The sequence below is a fragment of the Ambystoma mexicanum genome, chromosome 1p, assembly GCF_040938575.1.
Source record: "Ambystoma mexicanum isolate Mex_15411 chromosome 1p, UKY_AmexF1_1, whole genome shotgun sequence".
Lineage (NCBI taxonomy): Eukaryota > Metazoa > Chordata > Amphibia > Caudata > Ambystomatidae > Ambystoma > Ambystoma mexicanum.
In genome coordinates this window covers 1,084,364,575-1,084,382,935 of record NC_090921.1, presented here as the reverse complement: position 1 = coordinate 1,084,382,935, position 18,361 = coordinate 1,084,364,575, and the positions used below count along the sequence as shown (strand labels likewise).

Below are 18,361 nucleotides of genomic sequence, written 5' to 3'. Positions count from 1 at the left end.
ATCCATGTTTGGAGGTAAATAAATTAGTATGCCGGATTCACATGAAGCCTAAAACCAGATTGGGCAATTTTAATCAAATTCTGAGTAGAAAGAATAAGAGAATGGTCACCTTGATTGCTTTTGTGCCCCGAATGAGAGAGTCAACAGTTCCATGGAGGGCCTTTGACATAATGGGCTGAGGGCCTTAGCAGGGGATTTTCATATTATTAGATACCCTCTGATGGAATGGATATCGGCTCAGTTGTCCCTGCATAGATATAACGATAAGGAGATGAGGTCTGGGAGTGTTTAGGCCAACATTATTGATGTGACATATGGAGATGGATGCATCTGGGCTGGAAGATGAATACATTTTTCTCAGCTTTGAATCAAAAGTATACCAGGATAGATTGTAAGATCAGAGATGGGGTTGGGGCTATGGCATAAGCCGATTGAAATGGTAGTGTTTTGCCCAGTACAGTCAGAATCTATATGACAAAGAAGTAGGGGAAACTGAATCGGAAATATTAGAAGTACGTGAGGGAGCAGAGATCCTGCACCTCACTTGGTTGATCTTGCTGAAAGAAGTGCATCTAGCTATTCAGAGGTGAAAAGGGGGGGTAAGCCTCTCTGGGAGGACGGATAATCAGCTGCCTTTATAAATACCATTCAAGGGTGCAGTTTCCCCTTTCTAGTCAAAGTATACAATGAAATGCTGATCCTGGAAGATGTTTTCCCTCATTTCTTATAGCGCTGATTGCAGTAATTCCTAAAGAAGGAAAGGATCCTACTCTTTGCTCACCATATATACCAATCTCCTTGCTTAACTTGGACATGAAGAGACTTACTGTAATCTTGGCCACTAGATTTGAGACACATTTTTCAAAACAAATCCATTCGGATCAAGTGAGTTTCATAAGGGATTGACAGGTAGCAGATAACTAGATGTTGTCCCTGAACCTTATGACTGTCTTTGAGGTTGGTCAGCTGATTCTGTCCTTCTTGCTTTAGACACTGAAAAGGCATTTGCCTGGGTTTGTTGGCTATCTCTCAGAGGAATTGATTGTCACGGACACAGGCTCTGTGTTTGATCTCCTTCAGCAAGGGTTATGGTGAATGGGGTCAGATCTGATATACTAAGCAGCACCAGAAAGGGCTGCCCACTCTCGCTACCCCCTCCTCCCCACCCCTGGCTTATTTCGATTGCAAATTGCCCTCTGTGATTATTTATATTCTAGGGATGACCCAGGTTTATGGGCTTATTTAAAGTTTAAAGTGAATTTAAGAAAATAATCATATTTTCGATTGGTTAGATGTTGCAGACTCTGCTGACTTATCTATGTGGGATTCCATTTGTTTATACAGAAACATCCATAAAATATTTGGGAATGGTTCTTCCCAGGTCGTTTGAGGATCTCTATTTCAAAAACTGTTTGACCCACTGGGACCAAATAAGGAAGCACTTGATCTGGATAAAGGCTCCTTTATCCTGGATGGTGCACCTTAAACCCATATAAATCCATCTATTGCCTAGGCTGCTTGTTCTCTTTCAAATTCTTCTGCTGCTTTAGCCAACTCAAGTATTTTTATGTGATTGGCAGGGACACTCCATGAATGGTATATAAAGCCCTGATCCATTCAAAAGTGTTTTGGAGAAGTGGGCTGCCCATATTTTAAAACATTTAATATGGCAGGACAATTGCGAATTACGGTTGTACACCTAAACCGGGGAATAACAAACACTGAGTAACCCTGAACAGTGAATGTTGTCCTCTGTGAATCTTGGTCATTGCTTGTGGGTCCTGTCGAAATGGCTGCCAAAGCGGGTTTGTTTTCACCCTTTGTTGGCAGTCCTATAGAAAATCTGGAGGGAAAGGCGCAATACGTGATGGGTGAGGTTGTGGCCCTCCCTGGTGCCTGTATCTGGGCTCTGCCGATTAGGGAATGGATACCAGAGCCTCCAAATTCAGCTGTGGTATGTACAAGGTGGGGCTGGAAAGGCCCGGCAGTTAGGGGAAAAGGGCCAATACAGAAGCCTACCCCAGTTGCAGGATTCATTAAATATATGCTCCCTTTTGGTTTTCATGTTTTTCAAGTGATAACTAATAAACAGTAAGTGTGGAGATAACTTTAGTAGACACCTAACTCCATTTATAAATCTCCTCTTGACGTGTAGACTGGTAAAGATTCTAATGTCAAAGATGTATAGTACCAAGAAAGGCAGGATAGTCTTATGGTAAGGGAAGGAGAGGTGCTGTGTTGATATGGGCCCAGGAAATTATGGATGAACTGCGGGATGTCCTTTTTTCGAACATCATCTGTCTGTCTCCTTGCAATGTAGAATGCATGCTATAAAATTGCTCCACAAATGACCGTATGCCCCTCATATTGTTTAGGATGTACCTGTTTAATGATCCTTTATGCTGGAGGAGATGTGGGGACACTCGGACGTATTGGCATATGTGGTCGCCATGTTGATAATTCCAGATGCACAGGAGTGAAGTCCTTTCCTAGATCTGAGATATTGATGGCATTGATGGGCCCTGTGACCCACTCCTTTTTCTCTTTGGCATATGTGAGGAACATGGAGCGTGTCTTTTATTGACTCGGAGGGTAAATTTGGTTATTGCAATGAAAAGATATAGGCTCCCATCTAAGGAAAGACTGCATATTGAAGGTATGCACCATGGACAGACTAACCAAAATGGTAAATGACTCTCTTAAGAACATCACAGAAGAATTGCTACTCTTTTTGGATAAATATTCAGAGCCAAGCAGATTGACTAATATTCTGGGAGTTACAGGGGCAGAATGGGATATTTCAGATCCTTCGGATTTAAAGCATGGGTTGTCACATGGCTGCTTTGTTAATACTTAAAAGTGGCAGGGCGCAGGGGAACGTGTGATGGCACTATACCACAAGACACTCTTTAGAGTTAGCTTGGTTGAATAAGCTGTACCAGGAAATGGGACCGTTTTCTAACTTAGGCTATTTCACATAGCCTAAGTTAGAAAACAGTCCTATTTCCTGACAGTAAATATGCAAATGGCTCACTTTTTTGATTGATCCATACTTGGGGGAACATGTTTTATATAAGTAGATTTGTATGAACTGTGATGTTATGTACAGTTGTATGTTGCAAAGTCAGACATGTAATTAATATGATCTACTTTATGATTAATGTTGTACGTTTTCTTTAAATAAAATTGTCATTCAATTCTATTGGAAAAAATCAAATTCTGTAGACCAGATTCCAACTCGATACTGAGAACATTGTTTCTTTTTTGCATATAGCTTTGTCACAACATCCAATTCTAATCTTCATAGCATGGGCACCAACGCGTTATCCATAACACAGTATACATCAGTGTATCTGGAGTTCCAAAATCTTTGGAACTGCTCCAGCCTGATCTCATTCCGTACCTTAAAAACCTTTTAAGTGCTGAAAGTGTATATGTTCATCTTGAATTCCCAAAGGAAACCATTGTAGGCTCTGCCCTCTCCCACAGGGAAGTTTATTGAACATTGAGCTTTCTGGAGGGCATTTCAAAGTTCACCCCAATGACTGAAGGTTACTTTTTTAATTGAAATCTTGTATCTGTACGTGTTTTTAGTACTGTATCCATCTAGCATGTAAATTGTTTCTGCTTCCTAACCTGTTTCCAGCTAGTAGCTATTCGGTACAAGTGTGAATGAACGTCTCTTTTAGATTACAGACAACTTCAAGTAACAGTACATTTTACACTTCTTTCTGCTGCTTGTATTTATTTATTTTAAAAAGGCAGTATTTCAGATCATACCATGTCAATTAAAGTTTCATGAACACCCATTTAGGAATGCAGCATCTTCCCCTTCTCCTTTAGAAAGCAGCTGAAAAATGTATTCTTCCACCCCTTTGTTGAGTAATATTGCACATGTATATTTTCATAAAATCTTTCTTAAATTAGACCTATGTGATTTGTACTTACCCAGCCGGCAATCAATTGTTCTCGACCTACCTTGCATCGTATAGCATGTTCTTGAGTTGGCAATATGAGAAATCCTCTATTGAGATTGGCCAAATGCTAATTAGTTTGTTCTTTGGGCTGTAACCCACTCAAGATTTGTAGTCTGTGTGGTTTATGGTAATTGCATCGAATTCCTTGCATTGAGATGAATTTCCATCAAATTCTTTCCATCTAAAAAATCTGCATCGAATGCATTTTTCTTTTTACCCTTTAAAATGCACCTGAACAAAAATTAACCATTTACCCCCCAAAAATATGCATTCGATGCACATTTTTAGATGGAAAAATGTTGCTAGAATGGCATTAGATCCAATGACCAGATACCGTCTGTTCCATACCATGAGTGGGATATCCATTTGCATATCAGTCTAATTGTACCCATTAGGCAGTCTATGCTGCAATGGCAGACACATCTCCTCTGAGTAAAAGCATTAACAGCAAACTCAAACATGTTTGTCTCATTGGGCATCAGTGAGGAGCAGATGCTTGTCTAGGCACAGTGTACCGTACAACAAACTATTTTAGCATTTGTTCACTCTCACTAGGAAACATCTTACATTGTTGGCAATTGTCATTAAACATTCCCTGACGCTGTGAACAGGAGATCTAGCGAAGCTTTGTTACCTGATTCTACTGAATAAGTATATTCCATTGAAAATAGACTTGGAGAAGTTAACTTGGTAGATATAGAACAGCTTCTCCTACGCCGGCTACCAGCTTGAGTGAGATGGGTGCCTTTCTACAAACTCCAAAATGAGTGACTCTTGTTCTTTTATACAATCAGTGCTTCATTTCTTGGTCAACAGCTGCGCATACACAACCTTAACTCACCAGCGTTCCCTTAGATTTGAACAGATTTTCAACAACCAGGTACTCCATAAAGAAATGCTCCGTCTTCGTGGATTTCCCATTGCAGAGACTCAACCTGAAAGAGTTTGCAAGTGAAAAAAATGGTAAGTGTGCATGCCCCTCTAATGTCCCCTTGTTTTTGGTTGCAATAGTTATATTTATCGGAATACCACCTGCAATCCCCTCTTATTAAATAGTTAATGCGACCACTAGTTAATCCCTTTCATCTCCAGCTAAAGTGAATCTGCATTGTTTTGTTGTTTTCATGCATTATTGATTTAGTAATGTGTAGCCATTTTCAAATTGCTTGGTTGTTATTGCATTGACAGTTTTTGTATTGTTATGTTCATTCACTGTATACATTGATGCTTGTATGCTGGTTCCATGTTTCTGGCAGCCATCGCTGGCAAAGGTAGTCTAGGCAAATGCTTGCTTTCACAGTACTGTCTTCAGCGATTTACTTGATGGCAACCTGAGATATTCCCCCTGTTGGGGAGAATTCTCCAGAATGGCTAATTTCCCAGAGTCCCTCAGCAGCTTTGCTGGATTTCTAGGATTTTCTTTTTCTTCACCTGATAAGAGTGTGAGCCTTTTTTCCCACTCTTACATGTGTTTTCCTGTGTGTGTTTTCACTTTTTGTGTGATCTTGAGCACTGAAGCCTCATCTACTCCATGGCCTCATATTATTCATGTGTGTTACACAGCACCTTCAGTGCAGTGACACAGGGTTGTCTTTGAGACCTCCCACTGACTCCATTTTCTGGGGCTGACTACTGTCCCCCAGAAATGGTAAAGTTGCCATTAAATTTATTTTAGTCACTTCTAAACCACAGACCCAGAGCACCCCATCTTACATGGAGTATTGGAAAGGGTTGATTCTTATCCCTTTTTGTCTGTGTCTCTTGGAGCATTGTTTCGCTCCCTTTACATCAAGACTTGGCTGGTGGCAGTGGAAACTACCCTAACTTCTTATATAAACGTGGTATTGGTTTTAGGATATTATATTCGCCTCGAATATAAACCTGCTTGACCAAATACATTTTATTTTGGCTCCGGCTTGGTTTATTCATCATTTCTTTTGTTAAAGTCTTTCTCGTGTTTTTCTCTGCGCGCCAAACCAGGGTTGATTCCTTTGTTCGCCGTGTTTTCACGGGCTTCTGCACAGAAGCCCTCCTTAAGGCACCTGAAAGTCTGGGGAGGCAGGATATGAGGGAGGGATCTTTGGACCCCTGGCAGGGGTTCCCTTGGTAACCCAAGTCGCACTCCTGTTTGATTGGCTAAGGGGACTGTCCTTGCCAGGACAGCCACCCTGCTGTGTGATTGATAGCCAGGCTGTATGAATGGGGGAAAACTGCATAAAAAGCAGGTCTCTGGGACCGGAAAGGCAGAGTCGCCACTGGAATGAAAGAACCTATGAGGAGCTGATGGAAGAGGACCCCTACAACCACTGAACCGCCCGGTGAAGCCCTGCTGCAGGTCCGAATCTTCAGAATCTGACGACAGAGAAGATCCTCCAGGAAACCTCTTCCCTTGAGCTGGTGGGACCAACCAGTTAACCCAAACCGCAAGCCAGGACCCCTCCTCTGGTCGAATTCGGTGTACGGAACTACAGTGGGCCGGTAGCCAGGAAGGCCGGACCCTGCTTGGGTTTTAAGGAGCACACTTTTTGTTCTTTGTTTTGCTCTGCTGCCGGTTTCTTCCCTGGGTAGTGCCGGACCCTCCAGTCTTCCTACTTCGTGCCAGTCCGACAGTCGCTTCAGGGACCTTGAGCCTGCAGGAACTACCAGGAACGTCCGCCTCAGCTACAGCTTCCTCTCCGTTACAAGGTACTGTGCAAATCCGGTTACTCGTTTCGTTCAACCGCGGTGAAAGTGTTTGGAATCTTTCTCCAATCCGAGGGCTTGTCCTTCTCTTCTCTTTGAACTAACTTTTCTATCAACCAACCTCATCCGCAAACGTGCCACAAACTTTACCGCAAACTAGCCTGAACTGTGATCTTGAGCAAAAGACTTTTGACCCATTGACTTTGGCCTTAAGCCTTTTCTACCTGATTTTATCACTGTAGTTCATCTTGTTCAATTGCCCTGAGTACTTACCTGTTGGTTTGATTTAATTTCTAATAACTTTGTCTTTCTCTCCCTTTTAAATTGCTTGAGTGCTATTTTGCTCCCACTTCATTTGTGTGAGCTTAACTTGTCTGGAATTTAAGGGAAGTGGCGTGGTGTATTAAGAGTGATTTTTGAACTGCTTATAATATTGTAATGTTATACAACTGAAGAGTGAAATAAATGTATATTCTTTTACTTGAAAACCTTGAGTCAGTGTTTGCCTGAATCATAGTAATTGCTGTCCTTTGTGTAACTATCTGATACTGCTCACTTACTCTTGAGATACATCTGGCTGCTCCACTACTGCTACCACTTTAACTGTGTAGTACAGGCTTGTACCAAAGGTGAATTTGTACTGTCACTTGTAGTCTTAATTGTGTGTGGTGTTCCCAAGGGGTACTGCATATAATTCTGCCTAACACCCCCATTGTGTTTAATACCAGGGAGAGGGCAGTGAACCACAACCTTATCCACGAAAAGGAACAGGAAATTCATTGGACTTGAGAAAATTGAAAGGATGGACTATTATGCTTGATGCATTCTAGATTGGATATCTATATCATATATTATATATCCCTCTGTAATACAATGGAGAAAATACAGGAGTGTGATGAAGGGATTGGTGCGGCCTGGAAATGATAGACATTAAAGTTGGTTGTGTGCCCGATCGTCTGCTGTACACTTTATAAGTTTGCTACCTGTAATGATTCACCTAGGAAACCTCACCTGGAACCCCTCTCATTTGGCCTACTGATCCAGACCCTGGGGCAGTATTAGCCAGGAGGATCACATGGTAGGGGAACAGGTCAGGAGGAAGGGGAAACGCCGTTGGGTAACTTTCCCCAAGACCCCAATCTCCTAAGAGCTTATTGTAGAACAGAAGCTGTTAAAAAGAGCAACTTTTGTGTTAGGGACTTCAAGTCCCAGAATTCCCAGAGTACAGTGATGGCGAAGAGGGCTGCAGAGGCACAAGGTTGCAGAATGCAGTCCATTAAGAGTAATGGCCCACACCTGAGTATGGCTGAGAGGCATAAACCCCATCTCAGGTGCAGGTCATTAGACCAGGGTGGAAGAAGGCGAGGCGGCCGGAGCAGGAGAGCAGTAGTAGTGAGTAGAGGATATTTAAATTCTCCACGAAGCAGCAGAAGAAATCGTGGAAGTGCCAGGACACCAGGACCAGAGTGGCAAGAAAAATTGATGCCGGTCCTGAGACGGTCGTATGTGCTCGAGATTTCAGCTGCAGAGGTTGTGCAGCAGAAAGCGTACCTGTTCATAACTTTCCCTAAAGTGGAGCATTTTGCTGAATCAGGCAAGCACCAGGACGCTGGGGAGACTTCAGCTGCAGAGATTGCGCAGCAGAAAGTGCACCTGTTGGTAACTTTCCTCGCAGTGTAGTGTTCAGTGGTGGCAGGCGAGAGCCGCGAGGGTTCTGAGACACAGGAAGCCATGCAGGAGAGGTTGCTGGGCCGTGGTAAAGATGCGAAGCAGGTGAGCTGGAAGCAGCAAGGTACACGGACGTGCACACCACCGGTAAGTTCACTGTTCTATTGTGACCCCCAGCTCTCCGTGGTTACTCATTGGCTGAATCAAGCCCTATTGAATACCAAACTAATATAAAACAAACTACGATTTTGACATATACCAAGCTGATGTAAACCAAAGCAGTTGTTCTACAGAGACTCCAAGATGCTATATAGTGGGTGACAATAACAACCAACCACACAAGGGGTCAATATGTCAAGAAGGGAATCTAAACCACCATTGCTAAAGTCAAAAGGGATACACAGTAAGGCAATTGAGAAACAACCAAGGGTGCTTAAGCCAAAAGAAGATAACTGATCCTAAGCGTGTGTGTGAAGATTATTGCCCAGGTGCAGAGAAAGTCTTAATTGCCAAACCAAAGAAGTTTGAAAAAGAGGAAAAGTTATCAGCATTTGTTTAGTAATACAAAGATGGATCAAGATTGGCAGGAGGGCTACCCTTCTGATAAGATGTTCAGGAGGAAGGAAACATTGCCTGGCCAGTATGTGGCAAACACTTATGTATAGTGAGTAGCACTAGTGTGATTCTTGTGTCCTTTGAAGAAAATCCTAGACCTAATTGTGTAATGCAGAAGACATTGTTTAAACCTTTGAAGTTACCACAAACGTATTTGAAGGTAGTAGTTGGGCCTGGCAAGGGAGTATACCAGGTCTTAGAACTTTGTGCCAATTGGTTCTGTTCGGGCCTCCCAGAGAACTGCAGTAGTTTATCTTGGCTGGCAGGAGTGTTGTAGAAGTGATAAACCTGGCATGAGAGTAAACCAGGTAAAAACTCAAAAAGTACTGTGGTGGGGTAAAGCTTGTGACAGTGATGCCAAAATATCCTGACCCAGAAATTTGTTTTGAAGATAATGAAGTTTTGATATATGATGACTGTTTTGATGAAGTAGTACTGAAGTTGAAGTGGGGCCAAAATATCCTGACAGACATTTGTTTTGAAGCTAATGAATTACTCGTTGTTGATGACGAGAAGCTTTCTCCAGACCTTGAATACAAGTGGGAAAGAGGACAGCTTTGTCAAACAATTGTGACCCATCTGTCAGGGTTGTCCATGATGCTCTCCCGTGTTTTTGTCGGAGGAGTCTTGCTCTCTATGGTTCCCCTGAGAATCTTGTGCTTTGATGGAGTGTTCCAGAAATTTATGGGCAAGACTCTCCGGACTCCACGCTGTCTGACTTGTGTATACCCAGGCAGGGTGACCTTCAGAGTGGAAAGCTAAAAGGGGCACAGGAAAAAAATCTTCCCCAAAAGGGGGAGGAAAAAACTTGTGCTAGCAGCGAAACATCCTGAGGGGCTGGGATCCAGTAGTGAGATAGGAAGCCCAAGCGTAGACTGACGAGTAGTTGAACAGTCAGGAGTAGGTAACAGATCCTGGTATTCCAGAGAGAACACAACAGCAAGGCAGCAAGGAGGAAAACCAGGAGGAAAGCCAGCAAGGAAGGCAGGAGGGTAATCGAAGGAAAGGAGGAACAAAGGCAGGAAACACAAAGGAGGCACTGAGCAGGGACATTACCTGCATTGAAACGCGAGGAGCTTCAGACTGCAATGACTGTTACGCTCGAAATCAGGAAGCTGGAGTCAGCGTTTGAGTGCTGCCCAAACACTAGACCACAGCGAGTCCTTCCGCACAAAGTATCGGGTGCCATTTTGGTAGTAACAATGGCGCCCGCGAGTCGTGGAAAATGTCTCCAGGACGACGACAAGGAGGACCAAGCATGGCGATTCGTGACACCATCTTTGGTATCCAAGTTGGGAATTTGTGTTGTGAGGATTAGAAAGAGAACTGAAGTGCAACTTTTTGTTATTACACAGAATTGCCTTATCCCTTTTGAACATTTAAAGAAAGAACTGCTTAAATCTGAGGAAAGGGAGTTCACCCAGGTTATCAGAAGAAGCAGCTATTGTGGTGTGACTTATACTGTTATATTTTCTGTTGTTAAACTGTCATATATTTCCTTATTGATTTAATGTGTATATAAGTGTGAGGGACAGAAACCTTTTTTGTTAGTGTTTTCCTTTAGTTTATTTTAGGCAGGAAAATCCTCGTAAGGATAGGGATAGAGAGGCATTTATCCAATCTTTTGAGTTAATAAAATCAAATCTTTGGAAACATATTCACAAAGTTGTCCACCACACATTTCTGATCCTTCACATATCCACCCCACTGCAAAGTTGTTTAACCTGAGCAGCGTTGTTTTTGTGTCAGGGAAATGTATTTTGTTCCAAACCAACCTGGCATATTATGTAGCACAACACCAGGCCTGAGGCAAGTGGGCTATCTTTATTAGTCTCAAAATAAAAGGGGCTGCAGCCTCCTTCATCCTTGAACAGCTTCCATCTGACAGTTTCCTACCATGACATTCTACAACCCCATAGGGTTCTCTGGTGTCACCAGCTGTTGCATGATTCCATTAATAACAGACATGCAACTATATACATCATTGGATCTTTAACTATGTACACTATATAACACACCTCCTTATCTTCCAATGCACATACAAAAAGAAGGAAGAAGCATGGACTGTGCTTTTGAAATAAAAAACATGTTAATACACAAACAGAGAGGCGGCAGACATGGGTAGGGACCATTGTAACTGATTGGCCCCTACGATCTCTTGACAAACACACTCCTTATTCCACAAATGGACTCCCTCTAACTGCAACATGTTGGCATAATTATTGCACACAGTCTTGGGGCAAGGAAATGTGGACTCCGTCTTCTTACTCCAACTTGGAAGTTTGATTTTAACTTCATCGCTTCTCATCACATTAGTCAACTTGCACCTATGCCTAGCATCATACCGCAATGACATAGGAGTACTTGGCACCTTCAAAATTTAACGGCCGCAGCAAATCTATGGCAAGTGTCCCACGGTATTCTGGGTGCTTGTGGAACAATCATGGGGGGGGGTCCTTGTCTACAACACCTTGTCACTATTTTTACATTCCTCACACTCCTTGATCCTCGCCTCAATGAACCTGTCCCTTCCAAGACACCAAAAATCCATTCTTATGAGGGCCTTAGTTCTTCAAATTCCCATATGTGCATTATGTCCTAGATCCACCACCATTTTGCGCATCCCACTCAGGATCAATAATCTTTGGCCTCTGCACACCAAGCCATCAACTATACTTAATTAAAGGAATAGTGCGCTCAGAAATATTATTGTCCTGAGGGCTCGGGCATGTGTTTTTAAGCATACGTTGATTGATCGTACAAACATTTCAAGGCGATTGGGTCCTTCTGACGTATTCCATATCTATGACGGTTAATCACCACAGCTGTGCTGCTTCAGAAAATGTTCTGCGTCCTGCGTCGATGACGTTGATACGCTGTCCTCGAGGGCCTCCGTCAAGCCGATGTCACCGGATGTTCTAAGTAGGACGCACGACGCCCGAATCTTTACAAACCTGTTCGTTTGTAAAGATTTCCATGATGTCTTTGTCTTCTTCTACCCAGCGTCCAGGTTTCAAGAAGTGTCGGGTCTGCGGTTCCAAGATGTCTGTGATGGACCCGCACCACGCCTGCCTCTGGTGCCTCGGTGAGGACCACGCCATGGACGATTGTGACGAGTGCCAGTCGTTCGCATCGAAGGCCTTGCGGGAGCGTAAGAAGAAGCTTTCTGTCGGTAAGGTGTCCAAGCCCCGGAAGTCGAAATCCACTGGGCTTTCGACTGACGATTCGAGGGGCGACTCTCCGCATCGTCGGTGTAAATCCAGGGGGTCTCGGTCCCGGAATGGGTCCCACCATTCCTTTGCCTCTTCGAGGCACTCACGGAAGCGCTGTCACCGGTCGCCTTCCCCTTCCCCGTCCGAGGACTCCACCCGTCAGCGGGTTGCTTGTTCCAACAAGCATTCCACTACTGCGGAATGGGATTAATTTCGTAAGGAGATGATGGCGATTTTTCAGTCGCAGGGGTCTGTTCCGTCTGCGCCGTTGAAAGACACCGGTAGGGAACGTGCTAGAGACACTGTTAGCACGCTTTCGGGCTCGAGCGGTCGTCCCGATCACCGGTCACCTTCGAGGTCCCGGTCGGACAAGGTGGATCGCTCTAGCCATGCCCGCTCAAGGTCCCGGTCCTCGACGCCCTCGAGACCGTCGGAGCCTGTGAGGTCTTCCAAGAAGACATTGACGCCTTCGGCGCCATGGCCGTTGAAGGACTCTCTCGAGGCTCCTTCGGCGCCATGGCCGTCGAAGGACTCTCTCGAGGCTCTGCCTCTGAGGAAGCCGTCGATGCCATCGGCGCCCAGGCTGTCGAAGGACACGCTTGGGGCTCCGCCCTCGAGGCCTGTGTCGATGCCGTCGGCACCCCACTCGACATCGACGCTGATTCTGTCGATGCCCTCGACGCCTTTCGAGGAGGCTTTATCGGAGGTGCCCCGGAGACCGGTGGAAACTCCGAGAAAGGCCCTGCAGAAGTCAGTGAGGCCTGTATTTGAGCCTTTTTCTGTGCCCTCATCCGGGGATTTATTCCAGCCTCTGGATTACATCCGAGGTGGATGAAGGGTCTGATGAAGGTATGGTTCCAGACAAACTCATGTCTGGGCATAGCCAGCTAGAAGACCTGCGTCAGTCCTTGCACGACACCAGTGGTCTGGACACCTCTCCGGAGGTTGAGTTCGATAGTCCTGAGCCTGGCACCCACGCCGAGTCCTTGTACCAGCGCCTTATGTCGAGGGTGATGGAATACTTGGGGTGGTCTGTGCCACCAGTGGATTTTCTGCAGGATGACCTGACGGATATCCTTGACCAAGGCCCATCAACTGACCCGGTACTGCCATTCCATATGGCCTTCCAAAGAATCGCAGTCCTCCGGCGGGATGTCAGACCCCATTCAGGTGCCGCCCTTGGTCGCCCAGGACCTTCTGTGGTGGGCCATCAAAGGCAATCTGATGAAGGGGGCTCCATTTTGGCTACCCTGGCCGGAGGTGACGATCGTGACGAACGCATCCCTCACGGGATGGGGAGCTCATGCCAATGAGTTGAGAGTCAGTGATCGTTGGTCTCTGTCAGAGTCCAGACTCCATATCAATCTGTTGGAGCTGAGGGCCGTCAGGCTTGCCCTGAAGGCTTTTCTGCTGACTGTGCAAGAGAAGAATGTCCTGATTCTGACGGACAACACAGTGGCCATAAATTACCTCAACAAAAAAGGGGGGGGCAGGCTCACTTTCTCTGTGCAGCGAGGCAATGCAGCTCTGGTTCTGGGCCATCCAGCAGGAAATTTCGATTTCGGCAGTTCATCTGTCCGGAGACGAAAACGAGACGGCGGACGCTCTGAGCAGGCAGAGCATGATCTCTCACGAGTGGGAGCTGGCTCAGGAGATTCTCCTGGAGATCTTCACCCTTTGGGGGACCCTACAAGTGGATCTCTTCGCCCCCAGTGTCAACCGGAAGTGCGAAAAGTTCTGCTTGCGGGAAGTTCTTCCAAGAGGAGCCTTAGGAGACATGTTTGTGTTGGAGTGGTCCTTCCCACTGCTGTATGCGTTTCCTCCAGGTCCCGTCATCCCGCAAGTGCTGCAGAGGTTACGGAGGTTCGGTTCCCGGATGATCCTCATTGCTCCGGCATGGGCCCGGAGAACGTGGTACCCAGACCTTCTCGACTTGTCCATCTGCCCTCCACGCCGTCTTCCCTACTGAGACAATCTGCTCTCACGGGAGGGAGGTCTGGTTCTCCATCCAGAGGTCAGATGCCTCAACCTTCACTCTTGGCTTCTGAAAGGTTGAGGTATAAGGATTGGGACCTCCCTGAAGACGTGATGGAGGTGTTGCTTTCGGCCAGGTGGCCTGCAACAAAGTCCCTGTACCATTGCCGTTGGAGAAAGTTCTGCGACTTGTGCAGGGTTAATAATGTGGATCCTTTTTCATGCGACATTCCTGTGGTTTTGTCTTTTTTGCTTTCTTTAGCCCAGAAGGGCCTGCAAGGTAGGTACCATTAAAGGTTACCTGGCGGCGCTGTCCATATTTAAGCGCTCGTCTGAGGAGTGTTCTTATTTAAAAATTCCTTTAATTTCTCAGTTTCTGAAAGGGCTCACTAATGTGTTTCCACCGTTACCTTTCCAGGTGCCCGGTTGGGATTTGAACCTTGTTCTAAAATTCCTTATGAGTGCTCCATTTGAGCCTTTACATTCTTGTCCTTTGAGTCTGTTAACCCTTAAAACTGTATTTTTACTTGCGGTTACTTCCGATCGCAGAGTGAGTGAGTTGTAGGCACTTTCTGTTAAGCCACCCTTTACGGTGTTTCATAAGGACAGGGTTGTCCCTAGTGTTCGTCCTTCCTTTCTTCCGAAAGTGGTGTCGGAATTTCATTTAAGCCAGAAGGTCATTCTTCTGGCATTTTATCCTCCTCCACATCCTGGTAAGGAAGAGGAGAGGCTCCATAGTTTCTATATTTCACGCATGTCCTGGGTCAGAGTGGACAATCCGCTCTTCATAGGTTACGCTGGAAGGCGTTTGGGACAAGCTGATACTAAGCAAACTTTGTCTAGATGGATTATCTTGGCAATTTCGGAATGTTACCGCCTGGCGGGTAAGGACCCTCCGGTTGGCTCACGGGCCCATTCTACTAAGGGTATGGCTGCCTCCACTGCCCTGCAGAGGGGTGTTCCTATTCGTAACATCCTTGAAGCAGGCACATGGGCTTCGGTCCATACTTTTGTAAGACACTGCTACCTAGATTCTATCCATGGGCAGGATCTGGCCTTTGGCAAGGCGGTCCTTTACTCTGCAATTTGATTGGGCATTCTAAATTTCTATATTCTAAATTCTTTTCCCTCCTCCATACGTTGGTACTGGTTTGGGAGTCTGTCATAGACATGGAATACGTCGGAGGACCCAATCCCCTCGAAGAACAAGTTACTCTCTTACCTGGTAACGTTCTTTCGATGGGATGGTCCGACGTATTCCATATCTCTCCCTCCCTACCTGCCCCACTACAGAATTTCTTATGCGATTGCAGCTTACTTTTCTGCAAGGCTTTCTGTGGTCATACTAGCAGAAGATTGGTGCCACATGTTCTGGGGAAAAAAACTACAACTGAGGCTACGGGCGTCATGCGTCCTACTTATAACATCCGGTGACGTCGGCTCGACTGAGGCCCTCGAGGACAGCGTATCAACGTCATCGACGCAGGACGTAGACGTTGAAAATTTTACGAAGCAGCACAGCTGTGGTGATTGCCTGTCATAGATATGGAATACGTCGTCGGACCATCCCATCGAAAGAATGTTAACCAGTAAGAGAGTAACTTGTTCTTCTTATGCACCTTACTGTAGTTTTTCCCTTTTGTACATATGTGAAATCAGGCAACAGGGCGTGGCCATTTTGTGATAATCTTATCCGTTGCTGCATGGCCCAAGCAGGACTGCCCTTGCGGCACTAAATCATATCCCCTGCCCCTGAGCCTGACACCACCAAACCTAGTGATATTCTCCGCCTTTCTCCGTGACGTTCCTGGGCAACGTAGCCAAACGCGCCCAATCATGACCTACGTGACGTGACGCAGAACCCGTAAATCAACACACATCGTCTCACAACACAGCGCATCACAATTCAGAATATAAAACTGTACTTTAAAAGGAAACAGCAAGACTGTACAATTTGTAAGATACTTTTATTTCACAATTAGCGCTCCGAGAACATCCGGCGATTGCCATATTCAATCAAATTGGAATTTTGTTTCTTTGCTGTCGATCTGCAAATGTTGATCGTGAGTCACGCGGTGTTCCTTTTGGGTACACAAGGTGTTCGATTTGGGTAAAAGAAGTGCTTTGGTCGCACGGTGAATTGCAAGACTTGTGTATCAACTTGGTGATAGACCACCGTAAAGGATGTTATGTTGCTCCTAATCGCTAGTACCGCGTAAGGGCATATCGGCCCTTAGCGATTGTCCCAAAAAAGAGTCAAATATATCCAGTTAATGACATGTATCTGCAGCTGCCGGTTGAAAAAGCCATCAGTTGGTATCTGGAATCGATGACAATCGCAGAATGGCAGGATGTACCTGTTTGGAAAACATAATAGAAGTGTGTCTCAGTAGCCGATCTTTATTACAATTTATCATTTTACTTAAGTCGGCATCGAGTTAAAACTAACGATTAGCACAGACTTGAAACAATGTGAACAGAGAGAAAACAACGTGGAAAGTACTCCACAATTTGCTTCGGAGGATAGTGCTATGGAGTATGTTCAGCTCTAAACTGGATGGGGAAGCTGACGCTACAAATCAAGGTGCACATAGATGGCATTTTAATGAAAAATTAGCGTTGAACCTGGGGGGAACCGAGTGGTGGTCTACATGCATCTCGATGCTGGACTGCCCATGTGCTCGGTAGAAAGACCAGTACATACTTGAGTTTCATTGCAATATGCCACACAGAACAAACCAGTACAATGTAACGCAGCAATAACGGTCAGCTAATGATAATTTGACTCATTCGGGTATAAAATCGTCAAAGGTCATTATATTCGGCATTTCCATTCTCTTGGCTTAATGTAGACTCTGTTTGGCTCAACGATTTTTCATTAACTGAATTTACATGTTTATTAGTCTAGTTTTGGAATGGAGAACCTTATCATATCTTACGTTGTTACACCCCTCCTTTAATTCAATTCCTTTTGGAATGGTCCCTTTCTCTCAAGGCCAAAAAACAATTGAACCTTATACTGTGTGTGCGATGCATGGGCTTCCTCAGCTCGCAAGCAAAAATTCAAAGCTGGTGACCTTCACTCAGAATGATGATACGTTCTTAGTTTGCAACATCTTGTCTCACCACTGGAATTGTGAAGCGCAGGCACAGGAGGAAAAATGTGGGGGCTGTCCTTGCTCGCTGTTCGTGGCATTGCTGAGGGGTAGTGCAAACTTTGCAATGACAGAAGGCGCCCTCCTCCAAAATTGGAGTCGAGGGTATACAAAATGGAGTCAAAGTGTGTCTAGCAATAGCCCCCTCTCTGCTTATGTCACAGCCTCCTTCCCCATAGCAGTAGATTGGCAAAGGAGGAGCCCACCGCGAGTGCAAGATCAGGATGCCACTTTCACGTATAATGTATGTTGGCCGGGGGCTCAACCGACCCACCCCTTCCTTACATTAGCAACGACCCCCAACACATGCCCCCATGAATATTTTGGTCAGAGTGCTTCTTTTTCTCACCAACAATGCACTTTGATGCGCTGTTTTGTTCACAGTCAGTACTTCTTGCGTGCCAAGTATCTTATGTAGCCTAGGTCTCATCCCTTTTGCGGGATGAGCAGTTATTCAGCTATTTGGGCAACTGTATGGTAAGGCAACTGCCGAACCCCAAAGTTTCTTTCACAACGTTATCCATCTGGCCCTCCCGTGATCAGTAAAAGTCCCACAGTAGCTCGACGAAACTGTGACCTGTGAAAGCACAGAGTTACATTGTATGGCAATCGTAAAAATGGTACTAGTTGGAAAATAAATGGACAAAGAGGATACATTTTAAAAGACAAATTGGATGCTTTATTTGGACACTTCATAAAAACATTGTTGATCAAAAAAACAGATGGTAATCATTTGTACCTGGATTTAAACTGTTCTACAAGCTCTGCTTTAGGTGTTTAGGGCATGTTGGCAATGTTTTGTGGTAATGTATGTTTACTCGGAACAAAATCGCGCTCAATTCCGTGATTATGCATCTCCAAAAAGTAATAATAAGATCTTTCAGAAAATCGGATTCCATTTCCTCATGTACTGGCTTGATCACCCATTTTTTGCTTCTTTTCGTAAAGGCCATAGTGTAGCGAAGCATCCCAATGTTGCCCGCAGTCCTCGATTATTCATGGCCTACATTCACGTTATACACTAATACCGCTAGTAATGTCCTATATTTCATCCCTTCAATGCCGAAATGAAATCTCT

General features: G+C 45.0%; 1 protein-coding gene across 7 annotated transcripts in view; it reads left to right on the top strand.

The window, feature by feature from the left end:
• USP21 (ubiquitin specific peptidase 21) overlaps positions 1–18,361 on the top strand; it is a 1,008,218-nt gene that overhangs the window by 830,808 nt on the left and 159,049 nt on the right. For all 7 annotated transcript variants that reach the window (XM_069604671.1, XM_069604661.1, XM_069604666.1 and 4 more), the window contains one exon: positions 4,833–4,940. In XM_069604671.1, the coding sequence (XP_069460772.1) occupies positions 4,833–4,940 (108 nt within the window). The remainder of the gene's footprint in view (positions 1–4,832; positions 4,941–18,361) is intronic.